Source organism: Pollicipes pollicipes, unplaced genomic scaffold, assembly GCF_011947565.3.
Source record: "Pollicipes pollicipes isolate AB1234 unplaced genomic scaffold, Ppol_2.1 Scaffold_2555;HRSCAF=2994_pilon_pilon_pilon, whole genome shotgun sequence".
In the NCBI taxonomy this organism is placed as follows: Eukaryota; Metazoa; Arthropoda; class Thecostraca; order Pollicipedomorpha; family Pollicipedidae; genus Pollicipes; species Pollicipes pollicipes.
In genome coordinates, this window is record NW_023596136.1 from 22481295 (window position 1) to 22501677 (window position 20383).

A 20383-nucleotide genomic window follows, 5' to 3' on the forward strand; every position below is an offset into this window, starting at 1 on the left:
CAGGCCGACGTGACACTGTGCGCCTGTGCGCAGGCTGACGTGACACTGTACGCCTGCGCGCAGTCTGGTGTGACACTGTATGCCTGTGCGCAGGCTGATGTGACACTGTACGCCTGTGCGCAGGCTAATATGACACTGTGCGTCTGTGCGCAGGCCGACGTGACACTGTGCGCCTGTGCGCAGGCTGACGTGACACTGTACGCCTGCGCGCAGTCTGGTGTGACACTGTATGCCTGTGCGCAGGCTGATGTGACACTGTACGCCTGTGCGCAGGCTAATATGACACTGTGCGTCTGTGCGCAGGCCGACGTGACACTGTGCACCTGTGCGCAGGCTGACGTGACATTGTATACCCGTGCGCAGGCTAACGTGACGCTGTTACGCCTGTGCGCAGGCTGATGTGACACTGTACGTCTGTGCGCAGGCTGACGTGACACTGTGCGCCTGTGCGCAGGCTGATGCCGCCGACAGCAGCGGCGCCGGCCGACTGGGTGGGCGGCCTGAACCTGACCTACGGCCTGGGCCCTGGCCCGGCGCGGCCCGACTGGACGGTCCAGCTTGACATCCACACACACAACCGACGTGCCAACGCCACCAACGTCATCGCCACGCTGCGCGGCTACGAGGAACCCGGTGGGTGGTGGTCAGGCGTACCAGCGCGACCCCGGCCCGACCGCGGCGGCGGGCAATGGCATTTGTCGCGGAAAGCTCAGTCCTTTTGTGAGCGGCGGCTTAGGACCTGTGGCATGTCAGACAGATGCCCGGGAGGACGGAAGTAGACAGGACGCGTCGCCTCTGCTGGAGTGTTTTGTGGACACTTCCACCGGCTGTGCACAGTCGTGTGTTGTCTGGGGCCGTGGTGGGGTGGACTGACTGGCTGGCTGGACGGTTGGGGAGGCGCGGGGCGGCCCCTGTAGCGTGTCTCTCCAGTCCTTGTAGAGCCCAGTAGCGTGACTCCCGTGGGTTATGTACATTGACTTCCCGGTCTTTGTAGGGTGTCTCCTCGACCCATGTAGCTTGTCTCCCGGCCTCTGCCGGCCTCCGCAGCGTGTCTCCCGGCCTTTGTAGCGTGTCCCTCCCGACAGACCGGTACGTGTTGGTGGGCAACCATCGCGACGCGTGGATCTTCGGCGCCATCGACCCATCCTCCGGCACGGCCGCCATGCTGGAGCTCAGCCGCGTGCTTGCCAACCTGCGCAAGGACACGGGTGAGGGGCCGTCCGGGGACGGAGGCAGATGAGGAGGGTCCGCCGGCAGAGTGATCGTGAAAGGCCAGCCTGTCAGCACAGATGGGAAGGTTTGATAGAGGCAAGGAAGGCCCTGAACTTCTGGCTTCCGGGCATTGTGAGTTTTTGAGTACTTATGCGGACAGTTACCGACCTCATGTGTGTGATTTTGAGCTCTCGTAGTCGTGAGCATATTTTGAAGTGGTGAGTTCTGACAGTGCTGTGGGGTGACTGGGCTGGTAGAGCTAGCTGGGGACAACCTGCCTGCGGACAGACATCGAGATGAACACTGGCGTGTGCTGCAGCGGCGACGGCGATCGGTCGACGTCTGACGCTGGGGACGCGACGGCCAGGGATTGCTGACCCGGTCGGGCACCGTGTGCGCGCACGCCTGGTCGCGACTGGCGGCCGGGCGGTGACGTGCGGGACGGCCTCCCCGAGCTCCGCTCCTCCCTCCCCCCCCCCCCCCTCTCTCTCCGGGAGCGCACGCCGCTGGCAGAGCCAGCCGCCGGCGCCGGTCGCTCCCAGGCGACTCCTGGGAGCCGCTCCCGGGCGCGGCCCCCTGACGCCCGGCCGTCCGCAGGCTGGCGGCCGCGCCGCTCCATTGTCTTCTGCAGCTGGGGCGCCGAGGAGTACGGCCTGGTGGGCTCCGTTGAGTGGGTGCAGCACCGGCGCCAGCAGCTGGCCGCGCGCGCCATCGCCTACCTCAACGTCGACCTCACGATAAACGGTAGGCGGCGGGCCGGCCTGTCGGTCGGCGGCGGCTGTGACTGTCCCCGCTGGCATACGTAGCCTCGGACGCTGCCCACAGAGAGCTGACATAGCACGTAGCGTCAGAAGCGTGCATTGCTCATCAGTTCATTTTGAATGCCCGTCAGTGTCGGTCGTTGTAATGGTGAAGCGGTAAGAACGGTTGTACCGTCGTGGACGGGTGTAACTGTTCGGCCAGTGCGTGGAATAGGGCTTGAGGACGTGCCTGCGCAATGCTTGAGAGTCGCACCGAGATCCGAAGCGGCATGCGCTACGAACGGCACCGGTCGTGCCGCCGGGCTCGGCCGGCCGGCAGTGCGCTGTGTTGAGCCGCCGGCCCGCCCGCGCCGCCAGGCAACGAGACGCTGCGCGCGCTGGGCGTGCCGCTGCTGCACGACCTGCTGTTCGAGTCGGCGCGCGCCGTGGCCAACCCGAACCCGGCCGAGGTGGCGGCCGGCCGGCGCACCGTCTACGACACCTGGCTGCTGCACCGGCTCGACAACGAGACCGGCCTGCCGGCGTGAGTGACGCTCCGCCCCCGGTGCTCCGGCGCTCCGCCCCCGGCGCTCCGGCGCTCCGGCGCTCCGGCGCTCCGGCGCTCCGGCGCTCCGGTCCCAGGTCACCACCGCTGTCGCTCACCGAGAGACCGCCATGGCGGGTCGTACGGCAGGGTGGCATGCGAGGCTCCGCGGCAGGAGCGGCAGCAGTGCCGGCGGCATGCCTGCGCTCGTGCTTTTTTTAGTGCGTTGTGCTGCTCCTTGATTTTGCACTCGTTCTGCTGGACGCCGGAATTGTGTCCGCCGTTTCGTTGGCCCGTTGCTCGTCGTGGCTCAGCAGGCGTGCGGTGTCTGTCGTTAGTGTCAACGTACCAGGCGATGGCAGCGACCACAAGGGCTTCATCCACAACGAGGGCATACCCGCCGTCGACGTGTGCTACGACGTAAGTGTCGGAGCGTGAGTAAAAGCCAACCGCGGCCCAGCCTGGACGTCGTGCCGCCGGGAGCCGACCCAGCCTCATCGCATGGCCCTGATCCCGGCCGGGGCTCTTTCTCCGGCCAGGACCTCAGCCGAGACCCAGGCCGAGACTGAGACCCAGACCCAGACCCAGACCGAAGCTGAGACCGAGATCCAGACCGAGACTGAGACCCAGACCCAGACCGAAACCGAGACCGAGATCCAGACCGAGGCCGAAACTGAGACCCAGACCCAGACCGAAGCTGAGACCGAGATTCAGACCGAGACTGAGACCCAGACCCAGACCGAAACCGAGACCGAGATCCAGACCGAGCCCGAAACTGAGACCCAGACCCAGAACGAGACCGAGACCGAGACCGAGACCGAGACCGAGACCGAGACCGAGACCGGGACCGGGACCGGGACCGAGACCGAGACCGAGACCGAGACCGAGACCGAGGCTGAGACTGAGATCTAGACCCAGACCCAGACCCAGACCCAGACCGATACTGAGATCCAGACCCAGACCGAAATCGAGACCTAGACCGAGGTCGACACCGAAACCCAGGCCCAGACCCCGACCCAGACCCGGACCGGGCTGACGCGCTCTGGGCCTGCAGGGTGCCCCTGCCGGGCAAGGGCAGCGACTACAAACAGTTCCTGACTGTGGAGGGCATCCCCAGCACGGACCACCGGTACTATACTAAGGTGACTGGGCCGGGCGGACGCGGGGCCAGCCGGCACCCGTCGGGGGCTGTCGGCCGGCGGGCGGCGCACGTCCTCCCGCTGCATGGGCACGCCATGTGCCGGCGCGGCGTCCGACGCCGTGGTAGCGCGCCCGGCAGCGGTGTGCATCCCAGGGATCATGGGCGGAGCCTTGTTCCTCCGGCAGGGGCCTTCGACTACCATTGATTGTGCTGACGTGCTCACTGTTTGACTAAGAAATAGCAATTGCACCAAGTGTTAAAAATGACAACTTCCACCCTTGGTGGGAGCTCAGTTCAGAGAGACAGAGAGACAGACAGAGAGAGAGAGAGAGAGAGAGAGCCCCGCCCTCCGCATTGAATTTTACAAGGCTTCGCTTATGGTCCGAGTGCCTGTTTTGCCCTTAACTAACGACGCGTGCCGGGCGTCTCCCCGCCCGTTGGTCGTCCGTTTGCATGGTGCGCGAGCCACCGCAGGTGACGGTCCGTCTTGCGGTGATGCTATAGAGGGGCATCGTTACCTTTTTGCTCCAGGTGATGGGTACATTTTGATTTCGGCTTTGGTTTGCAGGTGTGATAGATAAAAACATGACGACGGTCAGAACCAGATATCTCGGTTTGGTTCTACTTGCACTAATATCGGCGTAAATTGGCTCTAGTTTTCATCGGGTCCAAAATCCCCGTTTGCATCAGCACATTCGCCTGCTTTGATCTTACGCTCACTGGTCATGGTTTGTGACTTAATGTTCTGTCCATTGTAATATCATGTGGGTTGTGGGGGTCCGTATTGTGACCGCTCATTGAGTGCAGGGTGTATTGTTTATAAAGTTTCTCGCTGTACAGACATGCAGTTGAATAGCTCCGAGGCAGTAGCAGTGTCATTCCATCCCTGTTTTCTGTCAGCCGCCCTGTCGCCGGCATAGGGCGGTGTTGCAGCAAAGCTGTGAGTGCAGTGCAGTGTCCCGGCCCCCGGACGGGAGCGGGGCAGTGTCCCGGCCCGAGCCGGACGGGAGCGGGGCAGTGTCCCGGCCCGAGCCGGACGGGAGCGGGGCAGTGTCCCGGCCCGAGCCCGACGGGAGCGGGACATTGCCCCGGCCCGAGCGGACGGGAGAGGGACATTGTCCCGGCCCGAGCGGACGGGAGCGGGGCAGTGTCCCGGCCCGAGCCGGACGGGAGCAGGACATTGTCCCGGCCCGAGCGGACGGGAGCGGGACATTGTCCCGGCCCGAGCGGACGGGAGCGGGGCAGTGTCCCGGCCCGAGCCGGACGGGAGCGGGGGCAGTGTCCCGGCCCGAGCCCGACGGGAGCGGGACATTGCCCCGGCCCGAGCGGACGGGAGCGGGACATTGTCCCGGCCCGAGCGGACGGGAGAGGGACAGTGTCGCGGCCCGAGCGGACGGGAGCAGGACATTGTCGCGGCCCGAGCGGACGGGAGCGGGACAGTGTCGCGGCCCGGGCGGACGGGAGCAGGACATTGTCCCGGCCCGAGCGGACGGGAGCGGGACATTGTCTCGGCCTGAGCCGGACGGGAGTGGGGCAGTGTCCCGGTCCGAGCCGGACGGGAGCAGGACATTGTCCCGGCCCGAGCGGACGGGAGCGGGGCAGTGTCCCGGTCCGAGCCGGATGGGAGCGGGGCAGTGTCCCGGTCCGAGCCGGACGGGAGCAGGACATTGTCCCGGCCCGAGCGGACGGGAGTGGGGCAGTGTCCCGGCCCGAGCCGGATGGGAGCGGGGCAGTGTCCCTGCCCGAGCCGAACGGGAGCGAGGCGTGACGTGAACTTCGCGCCGGCGCCGGCAGGAGAAAGCGCACCTACTCCATGTACCACACGCTGTACGAGACGTACTTTCTGGTGACGGAGCTGGCTGACCGCGGTCTGCACTTCACCGCCGCCGTCGCCAAGATGTGGGGCGAGATGGCCCGACGGTAAGTGGACCGGCGCGCGTCACGGGCTCCGCAGAGCGGTAGAGCACGACGGGCGATGGGCCGAGTTACGGAGGCGGCAGCTGGCGGTGTCGCACACGGCATTGTATCGTTCGCTGCTCACGTCGTGAAAGCTGGATGAGGCTGGGCTGTGCTTTCGATGGCGCGGGGGTGACGAGGTAACCTCGCTGCGAACGGCAGTCGTGAAACGGCGAAACAAACCGCCGATCCGGTCAGGCGTTGTATCCTAATGCGTTCGCGATCAGTGGGTCGGCGCTTGACGCCTGTTTTGTTCAGCCTGGCGGCGTCACGCGCCCGTCCCGAGCCGGCTGCGGCCGCCGCACGCGGGCGGGTCTCGTGAGGCTGGTCGGGACCGACCGCTCAGACGGCCGTGCTTGCAGGCTGGCTGACGACCCGGTGATTCCGTTCAACGTGGTCAACTACGCCACCTACCTGCAGAAGTCGTTCGAGACGGTGCACACCACGTTCGGCGCGCTGCTGGAGGAGAATGGCGCCTCGCTGCGTACGTACCCCGCCACCCCACCCCGCCTCTTCCCTACCCCCAGCAGGTCTGGGTGTGGTTGGCTTGGTGGTAGTGATGGTTTGGTGCTAAGGACGCGGTGGGCTCGGTGGTAGTGGTGGATTGGCGTTAAGGGCGTGGTGGGCTCGGTGGTAGCAGTGATTTGGCGTTAAGGACATGTTGGCTTAGCGTTAATGACATGTTGGCTCGGTGTAGTGGTGGATTGGTGTTAAGGACATTGGTGGCTCGGTGGTAGTGATGGTTTGGTGCTAAGCACGCGGTGGGCTCACAGACACAGGACATGCCGCTATAGCTTTCGTGCCTAAGGCGCAGATGTCAGCAGCAGCCGAATTCTCACGAGGATAGGCATTTGTGTTTGCCGACAAAACTCGCCGTAACCGAAGCATGTCGTCTGGCGGTTGTGTTCACTGACAATGCTGCTGACCCGTTGAAACGAGGGTGCATCAGTTGTGGCGTCAAGAAGTCAGCTACGCTTGACGCGCGTTCTGACTGCAGGAATGATGAGCTGTAGATGTACAAATAAGCCGTGACCTTGTCGATAACCTCACGGGTAGAATCAGGAAGGAGTTGCGTTTTTCAGGATACGTCAAAGCCGCAATCGATGACTTCGCCGAGGCGGCGTCCCACTTCCATGACCACTTCCTGCGACTGCTGGATCTAGACAAGTGAGTAATGACCATTCTGGGTGCCTCTCCCCACTACAGGGCGGGCGTGGTGTAGCTTTAAAAAATCAGAAAACAGGCGCCAATTCTAAAAAAATATACAGTGCTGTCTGCGCTAAATTCGGCATCATTCCAGCCATAACCGAGCTTGGCTGGGTGACGGTACTAGACGCGGAAAGGCTGCAGCTGTCCGTCTCTGTGTATTTGGAGCCTAGTGGCGGTCAGCCAGCACCCTTCCGGTGTGTGATCGAGTCGGGTGTGATGGGTCGAGTTGGCCCGTACTGTGGCCTGTGCGTGCTGTCTTCGTCGTCATCTCCTTGGGAGGCGTGTCAACCAGCTGCTTCTGTGACGGATGTGGCAGCTGTGGCAGCTGTGATGGACGTGGCGGCTGTGATGGGTGTGGCGGCTGCGGCGGCTGGGACGGATGTGGCAGTTGTGACGGATGTGACGGATGTGATGGACGTGGCGACCGTGATGGGTGTGGCGGCTGCGGTGGCCGTGACGGATGTGGCGGCCGTGGCGACTGTGGTGGCTGTGATGGACGTGGCGGCTGTGATGAGTGTGGCGGCTGCGGCGGCTGGGACGGATGTGGCATACGTGACGGATGTGACGGATGTGGCGGCTGTGGCGGCTGCGACGGGTCTCGGTGGCGGCGGCTGACGGCCGGCGCCGCTGTTGCAGTCCGCTGGCAGTGCGGCAGGCCAACGACATCCTGATGGGCGTGGAGCGGTCGTTCGTGGACCCGCACGGCCTCCCCGACCGGCCCGAATTCAAGTACGTCGCCGGCCTGTGCGCCCGGCCGACTGCGGCGACACTCGGAGCTGGGTCGGCGCCCAGTCTGGCCCGAGCGCCTCCAACCGGCCGCCCACCGCGCGGGCCGTGTGGGGCTGACTCTGGGCGCTGGCTGGTCTCGGCTACTTGTCTTTTGATGTGCTGAATGCTGATGGTTTCATTGCGCTGTTTCAAGTGGGCAATGATAGGCTTGCGACGTAAGGCGTGGGTAATGAAATGCCTCGTATTGCTTTTGCTTTTGTGAAATTGATTGCCCGCCTTTGCGTCGCATATAGCTTGGCATACTGAGTGAAATGAGATCTTTCAGCACATCGTGCTCCGGCAGCCGCTGAGCAGAGTTGGGTCATGCAGATGGACATTATATCGAATGCGTTTCCTATTGGGGGAAAGCTGAGAGGAGTCAGCTGACGCAGGTCTTGCGGTCAAAGCCTAAAAACGGCGTGCACTCACTGGCGGTTTTCACTGCTCCCACGGCGTGTGTCTGTGTCTGTGTCTGTGTCGTGTGTCTGACTCGGCCCGCTGCCTTGGCAGTCACGTGTCTGACTCCGCTACTCCCCTGGCAGTCACGTGATCTTCTCGCCGAGCTCGCTGGACGGCTACACGGGCGTGACGTTCCCGGGGCTGGTGGACCTGCTGCACGGAGTGGAGGAGCTGCCGGCCAAGGAGCGCGCCGCCCGCTGGCAGAAGATCCGGCAGCACGTGTCCGTACTGAGCTATCTGATCGGGAGCGCCGCGCACGGGCTGGCGCAGGACGTGTAGCGCCGCCCGGCCACCGGCCACCGGCGGCGCCGGTGCCGGCGCCCCACAGCAACGCCGCCGTCGTCAGGCGGCGGGTGTCTCCGCGCAGGGAAGCGCTGTGTGGAGTGGCGTGTCGCGGCCGGGGAGCAGCCGTGCATCTATCGGTCGGGAGCGGTGGCCGGCTGGTGGGAGGCAAGTGCCAGTCTCTGAGTTGGCTCCCAGGCGTGTGTCGTGTCGGTGCTGATGCGAGGGCTTTGGAGGGCCCGGCGCGTGGTTGTGGTAGGAATGGGCGTGGCGTAACGACGCCTTCTCATGCAATACGCGGTACAACTGAGGTGAGTGCCTGTCAGTCCACGATCCACTGTGATATCAAAGAGCGTGGCAGGTTGTGCAGCTGCGCGTGCGGGTCGCTGGGTATGCGCCTTTCTAGGACGGGTGATGTCGAGAAACCATCGCTTGCAACCACATATCGAGGCGGTTGAGGATCTGGAGCTGCTTTTACGAAGTGCATGTGAAAGGGCTCCTGCATTTTGTAAGGGCTTCTGATGTAACAATAACTGCGAGCGTGTCATGTTGTGGTACCGTCGGACTTCCAGCATACATACGTAAGAACCGGACGTCTGGTTCTCGTCGCCAGGTGCCTTTTCACACAATGCGCCATGCGACGTCCAACGCTACTGAATAACAGGATGACTGGCTTACGGGTGTTGAAGAGCCCGCTATTCATAGATGGCCAGGGGCATTCTCGCAAGCGTTCAAGGCGTGCGTTGATATGAAGATCTTTGCTGCAAATGTGCGCTGTGTTGTGTACCTCGCGATGTGCACGATTGTAGCCTTGATACAGTTTTATGAACTCGCGAGTCTGCTTTTTCCCGCGCGACCGCGTTTTCGTACCTAATGGAGGCGATGCCTCGGCCGTTGTGTTGCTGGTCAGTGAAGCAATTGTAACTAATTGTATGCGACTAATAAAGGGTTTTCATTTGGCATTGGGTTTCATTCCCACCGGCCCGAGGTGTAGTGCAGAACGGCGGCGGGGTTGTTCCCGGCACCTGCCGACGAGCGATGTAGTATGGGGGAAAATGTACCAGATCCCGGTATGGGAATGCTAGTGTGGCTGCGGTTATTACGTGGTGCGTTGGAAGCACGCGCATTGCTGGCTCGCAAGGCTCTCCCGTTTGTCCCGCTTATACCTTGTTTGGGGGAGAGATGCGAGCGGAATAGTTCAGGTCGGCGTGTGCTCCACTTCGGCGTGGGGGACCCGGCGGACGCTGCGGCGTCTGGACATCTAAATGGCCGCCGTCGTCGGCGTTCCCGCTCACGTACGCAGCACGGCCTTCGATGAAGAAGTTCCCGTCTCGTTCTCACGTGTTTATTGGATGGAGCATTAAGCAAAGAACGTCGACAGTGTCGGTACCATCGCCTGCGCTGCTCGTACGTGCAGCCTGAGTAGAGGATAGTCTGGTAACCTGAGGCACGGCTCCGTAACGCCAGGTATGAAGAGTGCAGTGGCCAAGAATGCAGTCAAGTGATCGAGTCTATGATTCAAAAAGAAGACGAAGAGCACTACTGGGCTCCTTGGCCTGTCCTGACAAGTATACCTCACAATCGTCGGGTACATATAACCGTGGCCGGCTGACACAGTATAGTGAAGAGGCACATTGCTACGCGTTCACGCAGATGACCCAGACAACAGGAGGAGGGGTGTCTTCGATGGAGACATCGCTTCAGCCGAGTGATAAGAGCTGCATCGTAGCTGCATCGAATGATTACATCCGTGTGCATCTCCTGTCGTCGGAGCTGCAGCCGGCAGGCGACGGCTGAGCCGGCGCGACGGTGCGCTGTCCGGCGCTGCAGCGGTGCTACAGCCGCCCGAGCGCCGCCGCCAGCAGGAGCAGCGGCATCAGCGGCAGCGCTGCCAACAGCGAGCCGCCGGCCACGCAGACGAATGTCTGCGTGCGCTCCTCCAGCTGCTCACGCCAGCCGGCCTGGCAGTTGCACTCCCCATCCTCGCACGCGGAGAACGGCACGCGGCACTCGTGCGTCTGCTGGCATGGCTCGTGCAGGCCGTGCTGCAGCCAGCACGCGCCGCTCACGAACAGCGCGCCGTCCGTGCAGCGGCAGACGGGCTGCGCCTGGCCGGCGACGGCGCCGCACGCGGCGTGCGCACCGAACGCCGCCCGGCACTGCTCCGTGTCCACGCACGCGCCGTTCTCGTAGTCGGGCACGTCCTCGTAGCACGTGTTGTTGTAGAAGAGGGGCGCGCTCTCAGGGCAGGCGCACGTGCTGTTGGCGTCTGCGACGCTGGCGTTGCAGAAGAGCGTGTCGCTGCGCCAGCAGTCGAGGTCGCTGAGGCAGGGGTCGTCGCCGCCGCCCGGCCAACGCTGGCACACGTCGTGCGTCAGGTCCGCGAAGGGGTATGCTGGCAGCGCGCACGCGCACACGCCGCTGGCGCCGCTCAGCTGGCAGACGGAGCGGCTGCTGTATGTGTTGCAGGTGGAGTTTGCCACGCACGAGGTGTTAAGCACACCACCCAGGAGCGGCGCAGAGAGCGGCCAGCCGTCGGCCGCCGCCGCCCACGTCGTGGCCGCCGCGGACGCGCCGCCGATCGCCGCCAGGAGCAGGACACGCCACATGGTGCCTGGCAGAGGGCTTTGTCGTCAGTGAGCGCCGGCGTGGCCCGCGGGACCGGGCGCCGCCCGAGCCTGATAGCCGAGCTCGGCGCTGCTGACGACGGCCGGCGTTCTGATCGGATGACGCGGCCGGACGCGGTATCGGACGCGGCCGGCGAGCCTGTGTGCTCGACGGGCGCTTTTCTCACGCGCGCCGCCGCAGCAAAGGTCGGAACGCAGCCAGCATGGCGTCATCGGATGCCGGCGACAGGGGAACGCCAAGTGCGCGGCGTTAACCGAAGGCGTCGATCCATATTTGCGGTAAGGATTGGTGAGAGGCCACGGTGTTGTGACGCAGGAGGTCACGAAGCCAACGACACACAGCACGTCATGCATTAGTGATGGATGTGTCCTGAAACTGTTCTGCAAACTTTGCGACGATAGCTGTGTGGACAGCGGTAAAAACGCCCTGGTGATTCAACTCCGGCCGTGCTTAGTGTTTTTTCTTTGTTTTGTTTTGTTTTGTTTTTGCCTCTCGCCAGTCAAGATGATGACTTACCGGGGTGTGGCATTCGTGTACAGCGTTTCTGGCGGTATTGAGCATCTTATTCAGAGCCTCGTCCACCTCACCAAACAAGGAGTGAAACCAGACGTTACTAGATCAATATTCCATTTCATTCAAATTGTATCCCCTGGACTTGTAGATGATGCCAAGATGTTGCATGTTGCAAGCAGTGGCAACCTCAATCACGGTTCCAGCTCTACTGACTTGCGTAGTACGCGGCGCGGTGCCTTCATTTCCAGCTTCGTCACACTGTATGCATGGCGAAAACTACGTGCATCAATCAAACACGCAGCATAACCTTGTTTGGCTCGAGCTGCGTTCATTACCATGACTTGACTTGCGCCAGAATCCGTAACGTATGGGGAAAGGAATAGGTGGCTGAAGCTGCCCCGGACCTGAACTAGGTGGGATTGACCCCGTGTTGTTTTGCGTATGTGAAATCGACCCGTAAAACCAGCTGGCGTGTGCCAACCCCTTGGCTGTCTAACGTGCACAGTCTGTCAAGAACCGCGTAATTCACATAAATATATTGCGTCAGCTCACACGCAGGCAAATACGATGTCAAACTTGTACTGGTGTATTTAGCTTAGAACACGTAGCATGCATGGTCGTAACTTTTGAACAATGGTTGATGACTGGGAGGGCGAACCTATCGTTTTGCTGCGACCTGCGTTGTTGTGTAGTTTGTACAGGAAGACAGCAGCTAACTGAACAGTTAAGACTGGTAGGCTGCTCGGCATTCTTAGAGTACAATTATCTGAGGGGACCCATTACGTTAAACAAATTCCAGGACACAAAGGATGGATGCCGGTGATAGCAAACCTCCAAGATGGGAATCAGTAGACGCCACATGTACGTCTTTTCCACCCATGCAACACGATAAGGCTAATGTTATCAACGAAAGGCTAGCTTCTCCAGCTAATCCTCGTTTTCGTCGTCCCTGATAACGGCCTGAATCGACCTGGCGCGCTATGGCTGAGAAGGGACTGGAACTCCTTCCTGCATCCAAGCTGAAGCTTATTACATTATGTTTATAGCTATATTATTATGGCTTCTAACTTTTCGGCCTAAACTAAACACTTTTTTAAAAACAAGCTTAACTTATATCAATACTGCCTTCCGCATTTTTCGGGGCGTTTCAAAAAGCTTTCCGGTAAATGGAAGTGGCAGATAGCCACCAATGCCGGAAGTTTTTCGGAGCGAGAGGGTTCGGGACCCAAGGAGTCCAAAGTACAGTGCACTTGCAGATGGTTACAGATATGCACCATAGGGCCAATGTGAAAAACCACCAGACTTGGTACCCCCCCCCCCCCCCTTTACCTCCCTTCCACAAGCTTCTCCCGAGGATCTCTAGTCATGGCAGTCAGCGTGGACGTGCCAAATTAAATCATTTCGGCACGGGGCGAGGCGAGACATACTCGTTATCCATGGCAGGATGTCCTAAACCAGCTCAACATCATTGAGTCAAGTGGACAGTGCGTGACGGTTTGCCGGCGCAGGCCCGGGCTTGGCGTGACGTGGTCCCGGGCTCGGCGTGACGTGGTCCCGGGCTCGGCGTGACGTGGTCCCGGGCTCGGCGTGACGTGGTCCCGGGCTCGGCGTGACGTGGTCCCGGGCTTGGCGTGACGTGGTCCCGGGCTCGGCGTGACGTGGTCCCGGGCTCGGCGTGACGTGGTCCCGGGCTTGGCGTGACGTGGTCCCGGGCTTGGCGTGACGTGGTCCGGGCTTGGCGTGACGTGGTCCCGGGCTCGGCGTGACGTGGTCCCGGGCTTGGCGTGACGTGGTTCCGGGCTTGGCGTGACGTGGTCCCGGGCTAGGCGTGACGTGACGCATGGTCAGGCAGGCTGAAAATGATTAGCTGACGAGATATGAAGGTAGATACTATTATGTACGTGCATGCACTCACGGTTAACGTAAATTAGCCACATACTGCAAAGATATGACATAAGCGAATAAGTGACATATCATATCTAGACAGCGGCTAAAAGCGTCATGAGAACATATTCATCAGTACATCACGCATGATCTGTGTCGGTCTTTTGTCAGTCTGTGTCAGTTCATGTCGATCCGTCCTCTGTCGATTTGCCAGCTGTTTTTTTTTTTTATCCCAATCGCCTGCGGAACGTATGCGATAATCTAAAACCGTACACTTTGAAACCCATTAGACAAAAACAAAGTCAGGCTAACGTAACTATAAAACATGACCGACGGCTGAATCCTACACAGCTTGCAAACAAAAAACTAATGACATTGTCCGGCCACCCTCACTCGTTTATCGCAAACACACAAACACACCTTGAAGGCATCAAACAACTTTACAATAAAACTAAATCCACATGATCGCCTGGCTCGACGAAAGTAACAAACAAAACGACCACCACTAGCGGGTATCCGGCCGCACTCGCAACGCTGCTGCCATCTGGCGCCCATCAGCAACCCGGCGGGTGGCGTCAGCACCCCTGCCGTCCACGGCAGCGGTGCCTGCAGGCGGTCAGTAGGAGCGGTGCCCGGCGTGCAGCGTCAGCATGCCCGCCGCCGCCAGCAGCGGCGCCTGCAGGCGGTCAGTAGGAGCGGTGTCCCGAGGGCGGCAGCGCGTGGTAGCGGTGGGGTCCGAGTGAGTACGGCTGCGGCTCTAGCGGGCCGCGTTCGGTGCGCGCGTGCTGCCGCTGCCCGTAGATGGCCGGCGCCGGCGCCGGCCGGTACAGGTCAGCATTGATGCCGTACTGCGACTGGGAAGCTGCGCAGTTGACGTTGAACCACCAGTCGCAGACGCGCGTGCGCTGCGAGTAGACGGTGCCGACTGGGCACACGAAGGACTGGCGGCTCACCCCGATGCCGCAGTAGTGCCAGACCTAGCGGAGATACGGGGTCACATGGGTGGCGGCACGGGGTGACGAGGGTGACGGTGGGGATCACGGGGAGACTTCACGAGACACGTGGTCACGGGGCGACGATGCGGGCCACAGCGGCAACATGAGGTCACTGGGGCAACGGCATTTTGTCATGTGGTGCTGAGTCACAGAGGTGCGTCATAGGGTCACAAGGGCGGGGTTACAGGTGCGGCGTCACAAGGTCAAAGGGGCCGCCACACCTCTGCATCCCAGCCTGCCTCGCTAAGTTCCGACCAGTTCCGGCCATTTCCGACCAGTTCCGACCGGCTTCTGTCCGATGCCCCGCCCTCCCCCTCCCCCCTCTTCCCCACACGCCACCATTCTTCATACCAAACGTAAGCCTCGCAGTACAGACAACTGGTTTGACCAAAAGATCAAGGTGAGTTATTCGACCTCGGTCTCGCACCGAGCCAACCCTTTCGCTACGCAGCTGCCTTGTCTTATCTTACCTGGCAGTTGGCCTCGACGTCCGCGTAGAAGCCGGGTATCTTGTCGGCGCACGTGAAGCTCGTGTAGGGCACCTCGGTCAGCGTCGGGTAGTCCACGTTTGCTCGGCCTGAAATCAGACCCTTTTTCTTCAAGCTCGGCAACATGGTCGTCGGTCGGTAATGTCGGTCCACAGACTTTTCCGACAAAACCGGTTTCAGTTTATGCATAAGCCGGCGGTCTTAGCTCGCGCCCCGCGTTCGACCAGCCAGCACACAGGGAGATACAGTTTTTAGGACTTGATAGTCACTCGCTACGGGCGACTTTGATGGTGTCTGTCAGCGGGTAGCCATGAGCCGTGGACGACAGTACAAACAGTTTGCGAGGCTGTGTGGACGAGCGCTGAGCGTCTCAGCCAGAGAGGGCGCTGCTGAGGGCGCTGAGCGCTTCGGCCAGAGAGGGCGCTGCTGAGAGCGCTGAGCGCCTCGGTCAGAGAGGGTGCCGCTGAGAGCGCTGAGCGCCCCGGCCAGAGAGGGCGCTTCTGCAAGCACTGAGCGCCTCGGTCAGGGGGCGCTGTTGAGAGCGCTAAACGCCTCGGTCAGGGGTCGCTGTTGAGAGCGCTAAGCGCCTCGGCCAGAGGGCGCTGCTGAGAGCGCTGAGCACCCCGGCCAGAGGGCGCTGCTGAGAGCGCTGAGCATCTCGGCCAGAGAGAGAGCGCTGCTGAGAGCGCCAAGCGCCCCGGCCAGAGATGGCCCTGCTGAGAGCGCTGAGCGCCTCGGTCAGGGGGCGCTGCTGAGAGCGCTGAGCGCGTCAGTCAGACAGGGCGCTGCTGAGAGCGCTGAGCGCGTCAGTCAGACAGGGCGCTGCTGAGAGCGCTGAGCGCGTCAGTCAGACAGGGCGCTGCTGAGAGCGCTGAGCGCGTCAGTCAGACAGGGCGCTGCTGAGAGCGCTGAGCGCGTCAGTCAGACAGGGCGCTGCTAGCGGGAGGGTACGGCTGCGTCGGGGCGCTACGCTGGTCATGTTGTCCCGTTGCATTATCAAGATACCCGGAAGATCTGTCGGTCCTTTGAACGCGGTGGCACTTTGTGCAAGGGGCGCCCGCCAACGGAGAAAAAGCTTACGAACTTTAGACCGCGGTCAAATAAACCTTAAGACTTCTCGGGGTTCACTGCAATCGGGCCGCATGGCCAAGTTCCGAATCCGTATTACCATTGGCATTTGTTCGTCCAGATGGCTCAGTTGGTTAGACCGCCTGCCTTCCGATCCACCCAGCCGTGGTGGAGCGGGTTCGAGTCAACTTAGACGCTCGCTATTTACCCTTCATAGCTATGGCCTGCAGCTGGTGGCAGCTGTTCCGCTTAAGGTCAGGTGACGTCAGAGGGTAGGACGGACCGTACCAAGCATTACGACATGTTAAAGTTCCGCCGTCAAATTCTGCCGTTGGCCTGGAACTGCACGATCGGATTGTAGGTGTCAAGGCTCACACAGCAGGCAGTGATCAGCGTAAGGTCTCATCCCAGGAACCCATCCATTCAAAATGTTCAGATAAAACCTTTGAAAAATGACGCGAGAAGCAAATTAATTTCGTTCAACAATACCGTGCGCGTCGTCAAATAGCAAATGGAGGTTTGTAAATGTAGGTTCGAGTGGCACTATCTCGTGCTTTAAACACTGAATATGCCATCGTGGCATGACATGGCAACGCCGTTCTTCTACGCTTATGGGATGCAAAGCTTGTGCGCCTGCCGAAGGCACTTGGTAGTTTTGAGTCAGGTTAGGTCGCTCACTTAACCACAACGCCGTCTTACTTTTCGTAAAGGATTGTTGGACGCTCCGCGGCCCGCTCGTAGCTGTGGGCAGTTTTGACTGCATGCAGTGCTATGAGCGTGCACTATGGGCATGCACTTGCGAAGCACTGAGCTCACAGATGCGTAAACGCAGGATAGAGCTGCTGCTGTTCATGAACAGGTGATCCTAGAAACAATGTCACCGGATCGTTGGCATATGATTTCCTCTCTGCCCTGATCCCTTCAATTCATCAGTGAGATTCGTCGACGTAATGAATAAGCTACATTCTATTCAGAGCGCATTTGCAAGAGGCTGAATTCCAATGGCGCCTTTCATCACCCTGAAAATGTACCTATACCATACTATCATTACCCTGAAAATGCACCTATACCATACTATCATCACTCTGAAAATGTACCTATACCATACTATCATCACCCTGAAAATGTACCTATACCATACTATCATCACCCTGAAAATGTACCTATACCATACTTTCATCACCCTGAAAATGTACCTATACCATACTTTCATCACCCTGAAAATGTACCTATACCATACTATCATCACCCTGAAAATGTACCTATACCATACTATCATCACCCTGAAAATGTACCTATACCATACTATCATCACCCTGAAAATGTACCTATACCATACTTTCATCACCCTGAAAATGTGCAAATAGATTGACGAGCAACTCAGATCGTTCAAACGCCTAAAAATTGGCGTGCAATATCAAATGTCAGGTGCGTAAATCTCAATTTTATAAACGTTTTGCTTGCCACTATCATGGCACAGTGTTTGTAAGCTTACGCTTAACAGTTGGGTTTGCTTGGAAAGCCGTTAACTTTAGTGCCTGGTGGAGCAGCACTAGATTAGAGCACAGCATATGTAAGGTGCCGCTCGTGTTCTTTTCTGAACCCAAGCTGTATCACGCCCTTCATTGGATGACTTATGCATGTCGTTTGTTAATTAATAGTCGCTTTAAATGTTTGTGTTTATTTTACAATGACTGTATAGAAAGCGTTTAGGAAACAGGTAGGCGTGGAATATTATATATAGTTGTAATTGTGATGAACGACTGAATATAAAAATGATGGAAAATTTATAGTGCATTGCACATTATGTATAGCATATCTGCAGCCCTCAAATTGTAAGTGATAGATGAGCTAGTGAGCATGTGAGCCATGCGTTTGATTGAGCTATGAATCTAGAACACAAAATCACACGGCACTGCGACACAATACAAAATGAGGCATGCTATAGCAAAAGCGAAACATTTCAACCATTTGCGAAAGCGAAACATTTCAACCAAAAAATTTATGAGGCGAACTTTTTGAAAAATTTCAACCATTTGTGCAAGGAGCACTTCCTGAAAGCTCTGCTATTTTTGGACATGCTACCTTTTAATATCGGATATCATCATACCAATGTCGACCGCTCTTTTTTATCTCAAAATGGCTGGTATGTTTGATACTCGGGTCATGTGAGTTATCCCAGCTCAGTATTGTAAACTATTGACTTATCATTTGACTAATATTTAGTCACAACGATATAGCTCAGCTTATGACTCCGAAGGCATTTTTCTAAGCTGAATCAGCTCGCGGCACAGGAGGTGATTTTTTACTGATGAGTTCGTCCTTTAGTCAGCTCGAACCGAGCCCGGGCCCGTGGATGACGGCCATGTTCCAGGCCGATTCCGGAAATAAAATCATGGTGAAACCAAACCAAACCAACCATGGCAAGACCAGGTTTTTCTTTCCAGAGCCATTGTCGAAGGCATGTGCTTTTTAGACCAACCACGTTTTGAGACCAAGTCTGGTAAGAATGCTAATGATTTGTATTCGTCTCCGATGCTTATCAGGAACCTTTGCATCACAGCAGCATCGGGGAAGGATGGAAAGTTACTTATGCTGTTGACTCTCCATGCAGCACATTTCCGTCTTCTACCATATTTAACATTCCGCATTTTTTTAGTTTTGCCCGTCTATCGAGTGCTTAATGAGTGAAACCTTTGATAGTTATTTGTATTGCCAAAAGTCACATCATACCGTGTCGTGGCGTTTAGCACCTTAACATACTCGTGTTTTCAATGGCGTCAGTGTCAGGACCGAAAAGGTGAACAAGCAGTTTTTCACGATGTGGCGGGACGACAAAGGCTACCATATTTCGGGAATGTGAATCTAGATGAAAAGACTCTACTGATGATAATAGGGAGCGTAATTGCTACACCATTCGTCAAGAGAGACACCTGTTAAGTCATTAACGTCACCCACATCCCGTTGGAAACCACAATCGTTGGCAGTTTCCTGTAGAGAGAATGAGCGATGACAACGCTGCAGCAGCCTGCCATTTTGGCTGTCAAAGTTTGCTTAAGCTTGGAGAGAGTATTACAGTATAAAGCATATGCTTGTGCTCATAATCAGAATAGGACATCCCTAGACTGGGTTTTTTTTTTGGCAATATGATACTGACGCCAGGTAGCACTTCTCGCAGCACGCTACCGAAAACGACTGATGCCTCCACTATTAATGCGAGTCCACTCAGGGCCGGTCCGAGAAGAGCTGCCGCGCGTGCCTCTGGGCAGACGGCAAAGCACACGCAACGGCGGATAAAGCGCCGCATTGAGGTGGCGAACGTGCGTGTGCATGTACCTGTGGCAAGGTTCACAACGCGATATTTCAACTGACTCCATTTTCAGTTCACGTCGTTGAACGCATGAACCGGAGACCCTTTTTTGGTGCTAAAGCCGGTGATGAAAAGGAAGTGTTGTCAAATCAAAGCATGCCTTGGTCCACACGGTAGAGTGCGACTTATAATGGAAATACATTGTGGTTCTTTTTTTTATAAAACTGGTAGCGGGTATGCGGTAAAAGAGCACTCTCCCGCCAGGACAGCTGCCGGCACCACGTACCTGGGATGCCGCTGTCATCGCCGTCCGTGGAGCCATAGCTCTGCGTGTAGATTGGTCTGCTGGGCTGGGGCTGGCTGGGGACGACCGGCTGCGGCCGGTGCTGTGTGGGAACTCTCGGCGGCGGTTGGCTGGGGACGACCTGCGACGCATATGACGTCGCCCCTGTTGGTGGCTTGCTGGAGGAGAAAACCGTCACCCTGGTCGGCGGCTGGCTGGGGACAGGCTGCGGCCCTGGCGTGACGTCCGAAGCTGGCGGGCTCGATAGCTGGCCCTGCGGATCGACCCTGGCTGCGGTGGCCGTCGCAGGGGGAGACGGCACGTCGCCTGCCGCAGCGCGAGCCGGCGCGGGCACCGCGACGGTCGGTGCCGGCGTTACAACCGGCCTCTTCGCAGAGGCGAAGTACGTTTTCGGCCTGGGGTAGGCTTTCGGCCTGGGGTAGGCTTTTGGGTTGGGGTAGGCGCCGGGGTAGTAGCGGGCTCGCTGGCGGCGGTAGGCGGGATGCACGGGACGGTAAGCACCGCTCACTGGCGGCCGGGGTTGCGGCCTCGGGTGGGGCAGCTGCCGGGGCAGAGGCGGGGCCGCGGGCCGCGGCGATGACTGGGCAGAAGGTCCAGGAGTCGAGGAGGGAGCCGGCGTCGTGACGGACCCAGAGTTGGACCCAGGACTTGGCTCTGGACTGGGTTCAGGACTCGGTTCAGCGCTCGGTTCAGCGCTGGGTTCAGCGCTCGGTTCAGCGCTGGGTTCAGCGCTCGGTTCAGCGCTCGGTTTAGCGCTCGGTTCAGCGCTCGGGTCAGCGCTTGGTTCCACCTTGCGAGGTAGCCCCGTTACCGGCGTCTTGGCCGCTGGCTCGGCGTCGGGCGCTGTCGGAGCTCCCACCACTCTCTCCACCGCCGCCGCGT

The 20383-nt window shown here is 59.0% G+C and overlaps 1 protein-coding gene across 1 annotated transcript in view; it reads left to right on the forward strand.

The window, feature by feature from the left end:
* The window catches only part of LOC119099211 (N-acetylated-alpha-linked acidic dipeptidase 2), a 33393-nt gene extending 24123 nt beyond the window's left edge, over positions 1-9270 (forward strand). Inside the window, exons 9-20 of the mRNA XM_037222328.1 lie at positions 455-633; positions 1086-1208; positions 1810-1956; positions 2331-2496; positions 2835-2930; positions 3036-3263; positions 3551-3625; positions 5432-5557; positions 5956-6077; positions 6676-6760; positions 7439-7531; positions 8113-9270. Of these exons, the coding sequence (XP_037078223.1) occupies positions 455-633; positions 1086-1208; positions 1810-1956; positions 2331-2496; positions 2835-2930; positions 3036-3263; positions 3551-3625; positions 5432-5557; positions 5956-6077; positions 6676-6760; positions 7439-7531; positions 8113-8308 (1636 nt within the window). The 3' untranslated portion in view covers positions 8309-9270. The remainder of the gene's footprint in view (positions 1-454; positions 634-1085; positions 1209-1809; positions 1957-2330; positions 2497-2834; positions 2931-3035; positions 3264-3550; positions 3626-5431; positions 5558-5955; positions 6078-6675; positions 6761-7438; positions 7532-8112) is intronic.
* The last annotated feature ends 11113 nt before the right edge of the window (positions 9271-20383 follow it).